A 16,288-nucleotide genomic window follows, 5' to 3' on the forward strand; every position below is an offset into this window, starting at 1 on the left:
CATGTTGATTGGATTGCTTTTACAGGCAGAAGGGCCGTATGGATGAACAAAGCAGCCCCAGTCAAGCCAAGCCCTGCTCACATAGTGTGTGTGTGTGTTACCGTGTGTGTTACCGTGTCCTGTATCTTCTGTGCAGAGCTCCGGATATGGACTTTCTTATTTTGCAGGGTACCATGTTGCTGCGTGTTAATTGGCCACATTTTTCTTCCTCGCCGTTGGTTTGAAACCGACAGCAGCGCTCAGTCTCTTCTTATTGATCCATATCGACTTATAAATGTTGCTGGCAGTAATTTTCTGAGTGGCTGTGCTGTTTAACAGCTCTGTTTGTGTTTAAGTCGAGGCTGTCAGTTGTGACATGAGCAGATGATTGGACGTGCTTTTTGTTCTCAGGCTCTCCGAGAGTAGCTTTGCATGATTCACAGTTTAGAATAATCCTCACATGGGGTCTTGGTGTGTCAAGTCATCTTTGCCCCCCCCCCCCCAAATGTGTGTCTGCGATTCTCTCTATGACATCATACGATCCAAAAATAGCGTTTAGAGCAGATGTTTTATGTTTTCCTCTCTCGGGGATTACTTGCACGCATGTCAACCTCATTTTGTGAAACTTTAATCATGTTTCATATGAGCATCCATGATTGGAGCAGGAGCTGAGAGACAGGAAGTGAGGAAAAGCAGAATTACTGTTCAGTACATAAACCCATCAGTTATGATTCAGGTGGTGTTTAAGGCAGGGACGACCATTCTTTGGTATTTCAGTGTAAACGTGAAGCTCGGGATTGAGGCTTTTGCTTCGTAGTTCAGTCAGAACAGAGTCTGTCATCTTTAGATGGAAACTAGCTAGCTAATGCGAAACCTTGTAAATCCTCTTTTTCATGAACGCCTGGAAGTTAAAATTTATTGTACAAACTGTGAGAGCGGCCACACTGAATCTGGATCAAATGGATAGTGATGTCAGACTTAATAAGCAGTTTGCATGCACTGGTTCTTTATTTTAACTTCCCCTGTCACAACTGCCCAGCTCTTACACAGCGTTTTGTTTGGGTTCCTCAGTTATGGTCCTGAGCTTTGAGGACACAGGTGGGTCTCCTCCAGATTTCCAGAAAGTTCAGGAATGCATGAAAACTTCCATGTTGGGGCTCATGTCTCGTCTCTCTCCCAACAATCATTAAAATTAATTTCCTACATTCACATTCTTCCAGCAAAAATCACAAAACCGTCCCGACGGCGCTGCAGTCTCCCCGTCGCAGCCCGAGGAATCAGATTAAATCTGATGGATTATTTTCTCTATAAATAAGATTTTTTTTGGCTGTTTAACTGCAGTAAAGCATTCAGAACTTCCAGCAGCTGGTGGAAAAAAATCAGATGGTTAGAAACGAGGTACAATCAGCTTCTCTGTTAATTAACTTATAAGCACTTAAGAGATAAAAAGATACACGTATACTGAAACTAATTGTTAAAAAATCAGATTATATTGAGCGCTCTGAGAGCGTCGTACGAGTACCAGGGCTGTTATCTGTATCAGGGTGTGGTGAATGCAGGTGCATCAGCTGTGTGCAGGAGAAGTAAAGAACACATCTGTAAAATTGTAAATACTCAAAGAAAATTAAAGCCTAGCAGCTGATTTCCCCTTGAGCCCATCGTTGTCCCTCCCCCGCTGCTGCTGGTGTGACGCAGACGTGACATCTGTATAATTATCTCCAGCGGTCGAGGTGCTTTGTGTCAGTTAAGGGTCCTCGTGTGAACAGGCTGCTTTAATTGTTGTTTAAAACACCGGCTAGCACCGATCTCTGTGTAATTACTGCTGTCCCCGACTCGCTCGCCCTTATCTGTTTGGTTGGTGAGAGAGAGAGACAGAGAAGTAAGTGTGTGTGTGTGTGTGTGTGTGTGTGTGTGTGTGTGCGCGCAAATTAATGTGACTCTAGACCGTGTATAGGCGCAGTAGAAGAAAGTACATGCAATCGTGTGCTGAGGTTTAATGTGCATTTCAGTAAAGACTCCTGTTCAGAACATTAATATTTCCATTTCTGGTCATTTCTATTTGTTGGTTTGACTCTGGAGGGCAGCAGCAGCAGGACGGCCTCACGGGGCACAGCAGGTGATGACGACGAATGTGACAGTGAGGAGCTGGGTTGCAAAGCAGCTTGCAGGTGTGCAGCAACTTTGGGCTGAATGTGATTAACAGTCTCAAAACGAGTTTGCAGGATTGTTTAAACTAATTGAAGTGTAACAGGTGGGAACAGTCACGCACCGCTTTGCTTTTCTGAAGTCTGAATTGTAGCATTTACACTTTCGCCATGTTTGTTTTTCAGAGGCAGACGTGACCAGATTTAGATGAACTGAGTTAAATTAAAACACCTGTGTTTTACAGCAGGCTGTAAAGTGGTTTGTTTCTGCTGTAAAGTTTAACATGACGTTGGTGGTGACAGACTCCTTCCTGTGGATGTTAGACTGCAGGTTGTGGTTCTTCATGGTTAGCAGCCACAGAAAACAGCAACAACTTATTTGGAAGTAAAGACGTCACGTGTGTGCGTCGTGCGTGTGTTATGAAAGCTTGTTGTCCTGTCTCTCCTCATTTGTGTTTTCTTTTGTGTGCTTCTTGCCCATTAAACGCCCCATTTGCATTTTGAAACCACTCGTTTGAGGGAGGCTGCACAGCTGCTTTCCATTATACTCATCAGAGTGACGGTGCGGCGTGGCACAATGACGGGCACGCTGGGAGTGGAATGAAGTTCAGCATCAGGTCCAGCGTGCTCCCGGACAGAGTTCACTGTGGTCGCAGTTCAATGACTCGGACTCTTTGTTACTGACCGACCTTCCGGTTCTTCTTTTCCTGCAGAGCGTCTCATGTCTCCGAGCTCTGTCGCTGTAACACTGTAATCTCTCTGAAGTGGCTGTTGTTTCACCACCTACAGAGAATATGCTTCTGTTCATGTTTCGGGTCGCTGCCTCATAAAATGATCGGTAATTACTTAAAAAAACCTCGGTGGATACAGTGATTAGTGGTGTTTTTATTTGTCATTTTACAACTTTGGGATTTTCAGCAGCTGCGCCGCTCGGGGGAGGAAACAGTTTAAATAAAAGCAGAAAATAAAAATTGAACATTTCAAAGATGCATTTGCAGGTTCATTCACTCTTCAGAATAATCCTTCATCTTATCCTGAGCCTTTCCAGTTATCTTTCAGTCTGAAACTAGCTGTTTTAGCTCCTCCCCCTTTAAGGCAGTTTTCTTCTGATTGGTTGTCTGTCACAAACAGAAGGTTTGAACTGTAAGAGGGGCCAGTGTGCTGATAATCTATATGCAACGAGCCAATAAAAAGTAATACAAAGATAATTAACTCGATTTAACTCGATAAACTGATCCGTAAGGCCAGCAATGTTGTGGGGATGGAGCTGGACTCCCTCAAGGTGGTGTCGGAGAGGCGGATGCTGTCCAAGATAAAGACAATGTTGGATAACACCTCCCACCCACTCCATGACATGCTGGTCAGTCACAGGAGCTCGTTCAGTGAGAGACTGAGATTACCCATGATGCACCAAAGAACGACACAGGAAATCATTCCTGCCTGTGGCTCCCTGTACAACTGCTCCACCTAACACACTGTTTACTGCTACAGCTACACCCTTCTTGCACATGTTCCTTTTCAGCTATTTATTAACAAGTGACCTTTATACATGCCTGTATATATTGTGCTATTCTTAGTGTATTGTCTTTGTTAATGGTTTATAATGTAGCACTGTAACGAAAAAGAATTTCCCCCAGGGATCAATAAAGTATTCTGATTAAACAATATGATCAAATAAAGTAATGCTGTGCGATTTTTGGCCCATTTTGAGCCGATTTTTGAGTCGTGCGACCGTTTTGGCGATCGGCCCGATTTTGGCCTTCATCGTGCGTCGTGTAGTATACGTGGGGTAACGAGAGCACGGCAGTGCAGCGTGTGATCTGGACACAAGCGATGGAGGCACAACTTGTAGAACTTTGGAAAGCTCATCCGAGCCTTTTCGATGTGGCATCACAAAATTATCACGACCACAACAACTGTGAAAATAGTTGGATTTACATGCTGCTCAATCACAGCTGCCTGATCATGTTTTTCATTAGCAATTTAGCAAAGTTGATGGTGGTGGTGGTGTGTCTGTGTGAGTGAAAGACAGAGAGAGCGACAGATTTTCTGTTATAACCTTCATGTTATGGAGGCACAGTGTGAGCTCTCAGGTCGCATCAGAGCATCGGGCCGTATAGTGTGACCCTGCATCGTGACCTACCAACTTCTAACCCCTGCGAGTCAATCGTACAGTTTGAACAGGAGCTGAATCGCGCGCATGAAAAAATCGCACAGTGTCTGCCCAGCATTACAGGAACACAAGTGGGCGGGGCTTCTTTTCATCTCAATTCATGATATTTAGAAAGAAGAAAAAACATCAGTGAAATATGAGGACCTGTTGTATTTGCCTGAGACAGAAGCTCTTTCTGTCACCATGAAGCTGGATCCGGCACACTGTGTGATTCCCACTGAAGTAAATGGTAAACGGCCTGTATTTGTATAGCGCTTTACTTGGTCCTAAGGACCCCAAAGCGCTTCACACATCCAGTCATCCACCCACACATTCACACACTGGTGATGGTGATTGTAGCCACAGCCGCCCTGCGGCTGCCGGACACTGGCGCCACCGGGCCCTCTGACCACCACCAGTAGGCAACGGGTGAAGTGTCTTCCATGTTTAGGCTTGAATATGTGTGAAAGCACTCAGCTGATCTGGACTGTTTTAAATATTCTGGGCCTTTTGTATGAAGTATCAGCCCCCTGCTGTGGGGAAATTCACCTCAGTGGGGGGTCCTCAAAACATCTTGAAATTTGTAGATAATATCATTTCAAAATGGCTCATGAAAAACATGAGGCTAGAAAACGATCTAAAGCAGTCCTGCTGTCATCCTTTGCTTGGAAATTTTTATTTATATATTTTGAGAAATCTAATGACAGCAGGGAGCTGAGACTTCCCAAGGAAACCTTTCTGTTGTTTTTAAATCTGAAGACTTTGGATGGGATGGACTACACGTGATGTAGAGAAAGAATGCTTTTGAAAAATAAAAGTGTTAATCATTTATTTTCATCTATCAACAAAATGCAGCAACTGAAGAAAAGAGAAATCTAAATCGCATCAATATTTGGTGTGGCCAGCAAAGGAGGCAGGTACGTTGTTCCAAACATCTTGGAGAAATAACCACAGATCTTCTGTGGATGTCGGCTTCCTCACATCCTTCTGTCTCTTCGTGTAATCCTGACACACTCGATGATGCTGAGATCCGGGCTCTGTGGGGGCCGGACCATCACTTCCAGTACTTCAGTGACTTTGGCTGTATGTTTGGGGCCGTTGTCCTGCTTCAGAATACATGTGGGGCCAGTAAACAATCATTTATATTTCTGAAAGCTTTCTTTCATGCCTGCCTGAAACCTTTGCACAGTACTGTACATCAGCCATGTAGTTCATATGACGCAGCAGTAAACTGATGTAAGTCAGTGATTCCCTGTAAATCTGAGCTTTGCACTGATGAATGACTTATTGTGCAGTCATTTGTGGACATGAACGGCTAGTCCTGTTTTCTTTCACAGCTCTACTCTTTCAGGATGTGAAACACAAAGATATTTAAACCCAAATGCAGCATTTACGTCTTCATCTCAGCCTAACTCCACTGACTGTGAAAACATCATTTTGTCCGTATGTGGATTCTTTTAGGACTTGAGATGAATTTCGAGGTGGGATCTGTGCCCACCTGCCCAGGGTGGCTGTAGGAGGTAGAGCAGGTCATCTACTGATCGCAAGGTTCGTGGTTCGATCCCTGGTTCCTCCAGTTTGCATGCCAAGTATCCTTGGGCAACATACTAACCCTAAATTGCTCTCCGATGTGTCCACGAGTGTGAATGGTAGTTAGGAAGCACTAAGAAACTGGGTGAATGTGGCATGTTGTGTACATGTAAGAATGAGTCCATTTACCCATCGCATACAATCATCCAACATTAGCCTGCAGTGTCGGCAGACGGCGTCTTTCACGTTGAAGGTTCACTGAAGTTTTGTCTTCATATTTGTTTTTGTGCGAAGGTTTTTTTCCCTCCTCAGACTCGATGCAGCTTCATCAGATGTTTGCTGGAACGAGGAGTTGCCTTGAAGGTGAAAGTCAGAGGTCAACCTCACTGTGCAGTTTATATTCTGATACTCATCTGCGACTGCTTTTTAGATAATTACACACCTGCAGATGTGCATAAATGCACTGTGTACGCGTCTGCCCTGCAGGTGTGCACTCTAAAACTAACGTCACGCACAGAGAATCATCAGTTTTAAAGCAGAAAGCAGTCGACAGTTTCATCTTCAGTGTGGGTTTAATTTATTAGAACATGGCATGGATGGAAAGAAAACAGTCACAAACACATCAGGCTGATATACAAAGAGCAAAACATCCTGTCTTTACAGGAAGCAGAAATGAAAACCAAAAAGATGGAAGAATATGTCGTCATAATGGATTTTTCATGTTCGAGTGCAATACAATATTCACAACCGTTCAGCCGTGGGTTCAGGGCGAGCGAGCGTGTCGCCGTGTGTGTTTGTCGTACAGCCTCCAACGAGAGCATTTTTATGAAGCGAGCTTCATCTGGACAAAGTCTCGGAGCACGTCGCAGGAACGTCCGCCTCCACGGTCTGAGTGTCCAACACATTCACCCCGAAGAGCAAGAACTTGACTCTGTTTTGTTTCCCAGGAGACCTGACGACGTGATTTTTCTCTCTGGAAAAACGTCACAGACTTTGAATTTTAATAAGAGTGAAAAATGTGTTTCGATAAAGAATGTGTTGTTAATGTTCACTTCAGAGCAGAAGTGGAATTAAGTCTCCCTCAAAGGATGGATGCTCGGCTAAAATCTGCATCGGTGTTCCTGAAAATAAATCTTTTTTTGTTAATCTAAGGAGCTGCTGTGGATTCTGGTCTTTGTGTTTAAGACTCCAGGACTCAACACGTCTGCTCCTGATGTTCTTCCAAAACATTTTGTTTCTAATTATTACTGCAAAAATGAGTTTTTTGTTAAAGGAAAAATTAATCTGGCACAAATTATTCTTCAGCTCAGTCTCTTTTAATGTGTCTTAAAATGATGTCTGGAGAGTTTTTATATATATATATTTTTGTTATGGGCCAAGAGCTGATTCATATTCATGCAAATTGAATAATTTTTGGTTCCATCTGTTTTTTTTAGTTGATGAGGAAATATGAGGATACAATTAAAAATAAAAATAAAAGTTTGTGCATTTTTAAATGAAAGTGGTTAAAATTCTTACTTTAAAGAAAAGATCAGCCAAATTCAAATCGAGGGCGGTTCACGAGTTTCATGTTCTCAGAACTTTTTGATTCCGCCTTGTTTACGGTGCACTGAGGAATATGTCCTGTTTTTCCCTGCACATCCCTTGTCTACTTCTACTTGGTGCCCCAAATGTAAAGAACCCCTCCAGACCAGGGTTTTAATAGTTTTGCAATTTTCATTAGTTTTTATTTTTATTTAGTTTTGACTTCAGATTTTCAATTTTATATCAGTTTTAATTAGTTTTTATCATTTGTTTGCTAGTTTAGTTTTTATTTTTTTGAAAATCCTTAGTTTCAGTTTAGTTTTGATTAGTTTCAGTTATAGTTTTAGTTGTGTTTGCAATAATTAAGTGCAACAAAATCCCAGTGTCATCATATCAGTCATGCTCTTCTGCTCATCCTTGGGTATGTTGCTATTCCAGCTACCATACCCTGCACCCTGCACAGGTCGCCTGTCTGCTGCAGGGCTAACACGCAGAGACAGAAATCACGCTGCCTTGCCTGGGTTAGCTTCTGTTTCTGGGGGTGAGGGTTGCGTGTGCTCCCTTCTCAAGGTAAGCTAGGTTAGCCTTCTTGTGTGAGCTTTTCAAGTGCGCTTTAAGGTTTGTGGGATTTTTTTCCCTTTAGAAATGTCCCTCATAATTTGTCTCTTTCCACTACAAGACACTTGCTTTATCCAAAACACAGTCATATTCAAAGTAATCCCAAATTGGACTCTGGCGCTTTCTCCCGACTTTTCCTGACATGATTCTGCGCGAGGACGGAGCAGCAACACAGACGACTCAACTAACGTGCTGCCACCTGCTGGCATAATGAGACACAGCAAGAAAAAATCTGGAAACTAAACTTCATTTTCACCCTCGACTATTGTAGGACACGCACACATCAATGAAACTAAACACATTTTTGCTATAAATTCAGTTAATTTTAGTTAGTTTTGTGAGCACACATTACAGTTTTAGTTAGTTTTCCTTTTTTTGTTTTTATTTTTATTTCCGTTAACGAAAATGTTTTTTCACTTCTAGTTTTCGTTAACGATAATAACCTTGCTCCAGACATCATTCAGAGTACCAGAGTCTGTCAGTTACTCTTCAGGGCGGGTGCGTTGCCAGTCAGAGCCGTAGTCTGCTGTAGCCCTTTCACTTCAGCTGCACGTTACCAGCACGGCGTCCGCGTGAACCCACGCAGGGTTCAGCGCTGAACCGCACAGAGATGAGTTTGCATAGACATCAATTCAAGTCAGACTCATGCAAATGGATGAAGGACACGTGGACGATGAAAAGCAAGGACGACGAAAGTTAAAGAAAAAAGTGGTGTCGAGAGGACGAATGTGAGGAGACGGGTGTCCACAGTTCAGTTCATCAACATTATTTATAAAAATAAGTGAGCTTGTTAAATATACCACATCATCATCGTCATCAGTCTTTTTAGAAACAAACAGAAAGAACAGGGAAGCGTCGACACCCCATCGAGTTGAACGTTGATGTATTTGTTACAGCTGGAAAGTACACACACCCAGATTAGCCGCTGCTGTTGCTCTGCAATGTGTAGCTACTCGTACGGCTCTGTTTAGTATTGCTTTGAGTTCACACTGCCAGTGCAAAGACCGAGGCCTGTGTGTGTTACACTAATTTCTTGGTCATATTTGTGTGTATTTACATGTTTGTGTGCGTGTTAGTGAGGCCAGTCAAACATGCAGCATTAGTCTCTGACACTCTGGGCGTCAGTTTAATCTGAACAAAATAAATTAAAATCAAATAAACTCTTTAAAAATTGCACAAGCTCTGCTACAGAACTACAAAAAGCACACTCACACATTTCTAACAGATCTCGTCAGCCGCTGCCACAGACTAGCATAAAAGATGCACCGTATAATGTCCAGCAGGGGGCGACTGCTCTCATACTGTCGTGACTTCAGACTTCCCCAACGACTCGATGGCCTGAACATTAATCTGAAATGGGATTTAACACATGATGTTCATTTTGTAAACTGGCGTCCAGACCGATGTTAAACTATCCGGTTTCAAAACACCGACTTGGTGAAAACGTTCAGCTTCATGCTTTAGGTGGCTACGTCCATCTCTGATAAACAGCCTCTGATCATCTAAATGTTTGTGGATGGATGACCTTACACTTCAATATTTTTGGTCATCGGTACTGATTAGCTTCCTGGAAACGCGTCTGCAGACTTTGTAGTTGATCATCAGAGTAAAACTAATGACTGACTTCTGCTTTAATCACAAGTTTGTCTATAACACGCCTGCTCGTTGTAGAGAACCTCACAGCCAGCGTAGCATCTTTACTCTGACTCGGCTCTGATGGTGTTTTGGTTACAACAGGAAGCTGTTCTCAGAGGTAACACAGTAATACATGAAGGAATCTGTTCCAACTTCTGGATCCAGATTCAGAATTGGTAAAAATCTAATTTCTCTCTCATATACTTCTGTTCCAGAGGCGGGCGTTCATTCAAACACGATCATGAGGTCAGTGTATGGACAGTAATCTCTGAGAGCCCACAGCTCGGCTGCAGACTGCCTGTGATGTCATACAGGGGTGTGTCCTTACATGATCTGTTCACACATTCTGTTTCAGAGGGGCAACCAATGGGAGAGGAGCTAACACAGACAGTTGATGAGATGAGGTGATGCCATAGCTGGACTGGTGGTGGATTGGCCAGATGCTGGTCAATGTGTAAAAATAACTCAGTTGTTTGGTGGTGGCTATGGTGGAGCTTCCACAGAGGCCAGCAGGTGGATGAGGGAAAGGGGAGGCAGGAGGAGGAGAGACCCGAGGCGGCCGCCGGTCCGAGTGTCAGGTGAACTGAACTTCAGGTAAGAAGTTATGACCTGCAGTGTATCTGGGTCAGATATAAACCAAGTTTAGGTGGAGTTTATTTTCGTTGTGCTGACTTTTTACTGTCAGTTACAATAACTCGTACTGCGTGCTAGCTAGCATGACGGAGTTTCTGGGCTGGGCGGGTGCTATGATGTTACTGATAGTAAAGTTCTCTAACTAACCTTATGAATAAAATAGTTGCCAACCGTCCCGTAAAAAACGAAATCGTCTCTTATTCAGAGAAAATATTACGCGTTTCGTATTGAGGTGAAAAGAAACAGTTTGTCCCGAACTTCAGCTAGAATGGAAAAGACACAAAGATGGAGTTACTCTGTGTCTTTACTGCACAGCTGCCTCTTCTTCTCCCATTCTCCCCCCTCCCTCTCCTGTTGCTACTTCAATCATGAAACTGATCAATGATCAGCTTCTCTCTCTTGTTTATCTCTCACTTTGTGCCAGAAAGAGGAAACCGCCGGATGTCGCGTTAAACAACAGCAGCACGTTTAAGCTTGATCAGCTGTTGTTAGAATTTATTTAATATTAATTTCTAGTATCAGCTGATGTTTGCTGGAGCCACAGCTGTGAAGCTGCTGGTCATGATGTCGGTTTGGTTATGTGGTGAGAGGGAAACATGAAGATGAAACCAGGAGATGTCCTTACTGAATCATCAGAGCTGAACAGGTGATGGAGAAACAGGTTTACCTTTAGGTGACATGGATGAGTTGAAGTTATGAACTGTTTCTGAGAGACTAATAACACCAGGATCCTTTTCTAAGTAGCTGACAGCTGGTAACTGTGCAGGGGCGGATCTAGCAAAGTTTTGCCAGGGGGGCAGGTAGGGCATTAACAGGGAGAGGGGGGCACAAAGAAATACTTTTTTCTTATTCTCATTTAAAAACGTCTCACTTTTATTAAATAATTATCTAAATCTTACAACCAAAGATTGTTGAAGATCATTCAAAGGCTTTATGGGTTTTCCTATAATTTTTTGTCCCAGTCCAGCCCTGGGTGATGCACCAAGTATGAAGTAAACCAGGATTATTTTGAACTTTGAATCATGCAAAGCTAGTCTGGCAGAGTCCAAGAATAAAAACGCTGCTCTGTTGTCTACCTTCAAGCCATCTTTCTTCTAATTGGTTCACAGACAGTTACTGTGAAATGACTACATTAGGGACATCGACTCTAAATGACATCACAGAGAGCCAAGAGTGTTCAGAGCACTCTGAGCCTGAGCTTTTAGCCCACAGGGATTAGATACAGTTGTACTCACACTGAGCTCATCATTAGAGAGACTGGTCATGTTTTATATGAGCATCCACCACAGGAACAGGAGATGAGCAAAAGTGCACAACAGGTCCACTTAAAACTCAACTGCATGTGACAAAATGTTGACTCGGTACTTTCTGACGGATGGATCGACTCCTGGTGCCGAGCTGGATTTTGGCCCGCTTATCAGAGCGTGTCCCCGATATATCTGCTTAGAGCTGCCAGGGTTATCGATCTGTGGTACTCACCCAGTAATGACTTCAAACGTGTGGCTATCAGAAACTGGCTTTTCCAAAGCTCCTCACTGTACACGTTCAAAGATTTCCCATTTTAAAAAACAGTTCTTTTATTCTAGTTCTGTGGATGCTGAAAGGTGAGAAGCAGGGCAGACATTTATAAACAGATATCCCAGTTAGAAAGTGTGTGTGTGTGTGTGTGTGTGTGTGTGTGTGTGTGTGTGTGTGTGTGTGTGTGTGTGTGTGTGTGTGTGTGTGTGTGTGTGTGTGTGTGTGTGTGTGTGTGTGTGTGTGTGTGTGAGAGAGAGAGAGAGACATAAAATGGCCAGTTGGAGCTCACAAGTGAAAACACTACTCTTCTAACAAAACACCTGGTTATTAGCAATAATGGTACAGTGATATTTTTTTATCCCCCAAAAAGAAAATAATCAGTTTTGTTCACTCTACATACAGAACATACAGAGACTAAAATACAGTTTTACAGTCTTTACCTGCAGCCATGTTGGGAAATGAACTCTTCTAAAACTGTAATACTCCTCTCAATAAGTTAAAAAATAATTTAAACAACACATTTTGAAAGAGAACATATGCAAAAAACAAAAAAAGAACCCTTTTATCTGTTGTATGTCTTTAAAAAAAACTACACAACAAATACTGAAGGAAAACCAGACAGGAAGCAAACGCAAAATAGTCATTTACAAGTCGACATCATCGTATACAAAAGCGTTTTCAGCTCAGTGTTAGTGACCAGTGATTATAAACTCTGAGGGAATATTCCACAATAGTTAATAAATATGCGAGTATACAATAGGACGAAGAGCAGGGGACAAAAAGAGCAGGACACAGACTAGGAGGGGAAAGCAGAATAGTCTCTATGGCTTTTACAGGCTTTGTGGCCCAAATGACCTTAAATATCAGGGGCTGCAAACACCCACCAACCCTCTGAACTCGGAAAAGGGCCGAGCTGCAAAAAGACGCGAGGAAAAATAAAGTCGGGGTGGACTTTTAGAAGTGGGATTGTTGGAAAATGATGACTCAGACCTGCTGATCCTGACTTTTAATTTTAAAAATCAGACAAATAGATGAATTTCTGTTAATGTCTCAAATTATTTAACAAGAAGAAGAACACTTCCACATCAAGGAGCAGACTGAAACATCCTTAAAGCTGTTTTTATGTGGTCGGATGTGGAATAACGACGAGCCAAGTAAGAGTCTCGCTTTCAAAATCCATAAAGTATTATCACATCCAAAGTATCTGAAGTAAAAGTTCTGCTTCTGCAGTGGTGCCCACAAACAATCAGTGGATGAATTTAAAGTTTGCACTGTTCTCTCATCTTTGCTTGGTTTTCTATTGAAATAACAACTGTCCTCCATCCACTGGGAAAACTAACGTTTTGGGGCTTGTCCGGGATCCGGGCTGGGACAGAGACATTAAAGCATCCATAGGTTTGTCTGACTGTATAGCAAAATTTTTTTCCTGAACTTTTTACAGCTGTGTCTGTGTTTGAGTGACAGGTAAAGTATTGAGGAGCCATTGACCCTGAGTCGTTTGTACGTGGTGAGCCATCAGCCTTAGAGAGCTGCTGTACAGGATTGTCCTATTTTGCTTTTGGTGTTTTTCATTCTGGTCCTACATGCCTCGCTTTGAGGTGTTCAAAGGTTCTGAAACTTTGTTTTTAAAAGTGCTACTCAAAGAAAGAAAAAGCTGTTGGGTATATAAAAAGGTTAAAGAAGCAAGGTGAAGAGTGTTATTCGTCATCCTGTATTTGTTTTTCTTTAATTTATTTCCCACTCTGTGGAGTTGAGACGGATATCTGCATGAAAATCAGAAATCCTCCTTTATTTGATTTCTGAAAGCCGTGACTGGAGCCGCTGCAGTCTGTCAGAGTCCCTCAGCAGGTTCTGAGTTAATTATTCAGCGTTTATGATTCAATAAGAAACTTTTGAATTTACAGAGAGCGTGCAGCTCTGTTTTGGGGATTTTTCCTATTAGCTCGAGGTGTAGTTGAGTTAGCCTTTGCAATAGTGCTCAGTTATATTTGTAAAAGTGATCTTGTTGGTGCATTGTCACCTTGGTAGCATGACACTGGTTGCAAACTTACACATACATCATGTTTGGCAGTGGGTTTTGGTCTAATTGCACAAACATGCTGTCTGACATGCAAGTCGTCAGTGCTTTGGGGAAACTGGGCGAAATCTGCTGAGAGACCGTCGTCCTCCCGATCCTTTCATGACAGTAAATAAGACCCTCAGTCGTGGTTTTTAGTTATGCAGCTAACTTTACACTGGTCTGTTTATTTGGTCTATAGCTGCTGATCCACACAAACAGCAGAATGATTTTAACCCAGAAACACTGTTTGAGGAAACTTGTGTTAAAATTGTTATTTTTCCCCTTGATTTCCAAGACTTTGTCAAATCGGTTTATCCTGGGAATACACCCAACCTGGTTGCACAATGTTCCAATACCAGGGTAGCAACCAGAGCTACTTGCGGTCACTCAGGACAATGATTGCAATCCCAGTAAATCCACCGTGGAGTGGTTCACAAGTGTCCGAGAAGCAGGTCTCTGCTCCACATCACTCAGAATAGCACCAGGTCTTTTTATTTCTTGACAGAAGCCACATCAAGCTGCAGAAAGCATATGAGGAGGGCAGGAAGTCAGACACAGGACAGCCGGTAAAGAGCTGGGTCCAAAATAAAAGACCCGGCACCGACTAAACACTTTGAACTGCTCGCAATGTGAAGACGTGATGGAACAAAAACTTGTCCAAGACACGAACCTGCTGTACCCCTGGTTTAGGGTTTGGTTATGACCACAGCGCAGAGACACGGTTAGCTGAACTGCAAGCTTTAAACTTTTGACGTCACTAACCCCACAGCCAAAGAGAAAAGCTTGTTTGCTGCCGTGCACGCCTTCCATGGATGATTCAACATCATTCATGTTCCAACGATCCCACTTTGATTCTTTTAGGCAGTCAGAAAAAAAAAGAAGAAGAAGAAGAGGAAGAAGTGGAGAGGCAAACAAGTCGATGAGTAATGTGCTAAAAGAAAAACCAAAAACGGCCCTTAACGTCTAAACCCGGCCAGGAGCTACCTCTTTGTTTAGTACGGCGCAAACTTCTGTCTCTCCGGCTTCTTCATTCCATTGGTTGAGGACGAGATCTTGGCTGTGTAGGACGCCAGGGCCGCCGCCGCGTGAGCTTGAACCGGAACGGCTGCCGTCGCCGCTGCCGTCTGCACTGACGCTGGTAGCATTGGAGCCCCGATGGCCGCTGCGGCCGCCGCCGCTGCTGCCGCTGCTGAGGCGGGAGGGGTGGAGAGTGCCAGGTAGGGGATGGATTTCACTCCCAGGAGGCTGGAGAGGGGGAAGGCGTAGGGAGCGCCCAGGATTTGAGCATGGGGCAGTGCGGCGCCCATCGCTGCCAGGGGGGAGGAGGAGGAGGACGAGGCGGAGACAGGGGGGGAGGGCTGGGTGAAGCTCATGGTCAGATCAACGGGAGACGGCATGGAGGAGGACTGGGCGGTGGATTTGGCGGTCTCTAAACTGGAGGTGGAGGGGGAGGTGGAGGGGAGGGAAGGGGGGGGAAGGAGGGTGGAGGAGGGGAGGGGGTCAAGGAGAGGGAATTTTGGATGGAGAAGGGTTAGAGGGTTAAATAAAAGACATGTTAAAAAAAATCAGAGTAAAAACGGGAAAAAAAGACAAAAAAAAAACAGGATCTGTAAAAATGAACAAACGGAAATCTGACAAAACTCAAATCATAAGACGGGCGTGTTTGGCTGGAGGTTGCAACAGATTATTGTAGGGGAGTTCGCTGTACAGATGGGGGGTGTGCTGTATAAGTTGGGGTGATGGCTTGGGAGGGGGCTTAGGGAGGAGGGAACAAAACCATCAGAAAAATTAGCATGGACGCTCCGTCAGACAGGACGCTGCTTCAAAAACAGGAAAGAAATCCTTTGTGCGGGTCTGTGCTCATCTCTGTGGGAGCTTCTCACCTCATGTTTTAACTAAAAGAAATGTTCTGCACATTTTAGCATCAATCACCATAAAACAGTGAGAGGTGGGCGGGCACGCAGCCCCGCGTCCTCTTCATATTTCCTAAATCAGTGCAACCAGCTGAAAACATAATCCAATCAGCTGTTTGAATCACTAACAAGCATGATTCAAAGGCAGGACTTTCACTTAAAATCTTATTTAAAATGACATGAACTGTAAATAAGTGTGTGTGTGTGTGTGTGTGTGTGTGTGTGTGTGTGTGTGTGTCAGTATTTTTAAAGGTTTTTATTTCCTCGCATGTTGAATACTCGAGTTTTTCTTGTAGTTGCCTTGGGGCAACGCTGCACGGCAACTGTTCCTGTCTTTGTGTTTGAATGTTATCGCATGTATTTGCACAGCTGAGACTCTAAATGTGATTCAAACTGTAGCTTTTCTGCTTTTAACACAATTATTTCACTGGTTATTAAATGTAAATGGTAAATGGCCTGTATTTGTATAGCGCTTTTACTAGTCCCCCCCCTAGGAACCCCAAAGCGCTTTACACACCCAGTCGTCCACCCATTCACACACACAATGTAAATGTGTTCATGAAACTATCAGACAGCAGGTCAA

The 16,288-nt window shown here is 43.5% G+C and overlaps 1 protein-coding gene across 1 annotated transcript in view; it reads right to left on the bottom strand.

The window, feature by feature from the left end:
• Window positions 1–13,604: 13,604 nt before the first annotated feature.
• pcbp4 (poly(rC) binding protein 4) overlaps window positions 13,605–16,288 on the bottom strand; it is a 33,327-nt gene continuing 30,643 nt past the window's right edge. The window contains exon 7 of the mRNA XM_085275695.1: window positions 13,605–15,226. Coding sequence (XP_085131821.1) covers window positions 14,785–15,226 — 442 coding nt within the window. The 3' untranslated portion in view covers window positions 13,605–14,784. The remainder of the gene's footprint in view (window positions 15,227–16,288) is intronic.

Source organism: Mchenga conophoros, linkage group LG5 (assembly GCF_057382185.1).
Source record: "Mchenga conophoros isolate Kocher_MC1m ecotype Shallow Benthic linkage group LG5, M_conophoros_male_GT1.1, whole genome shotgun sequence".
Classification (NCBI taxonomy): domain Eukaryota; kingdom Metazoa; phylum Chordata; class Actinopteri; order Cichliformes; family Cichlidae; genus Mchenga; species Mchenga conophoros.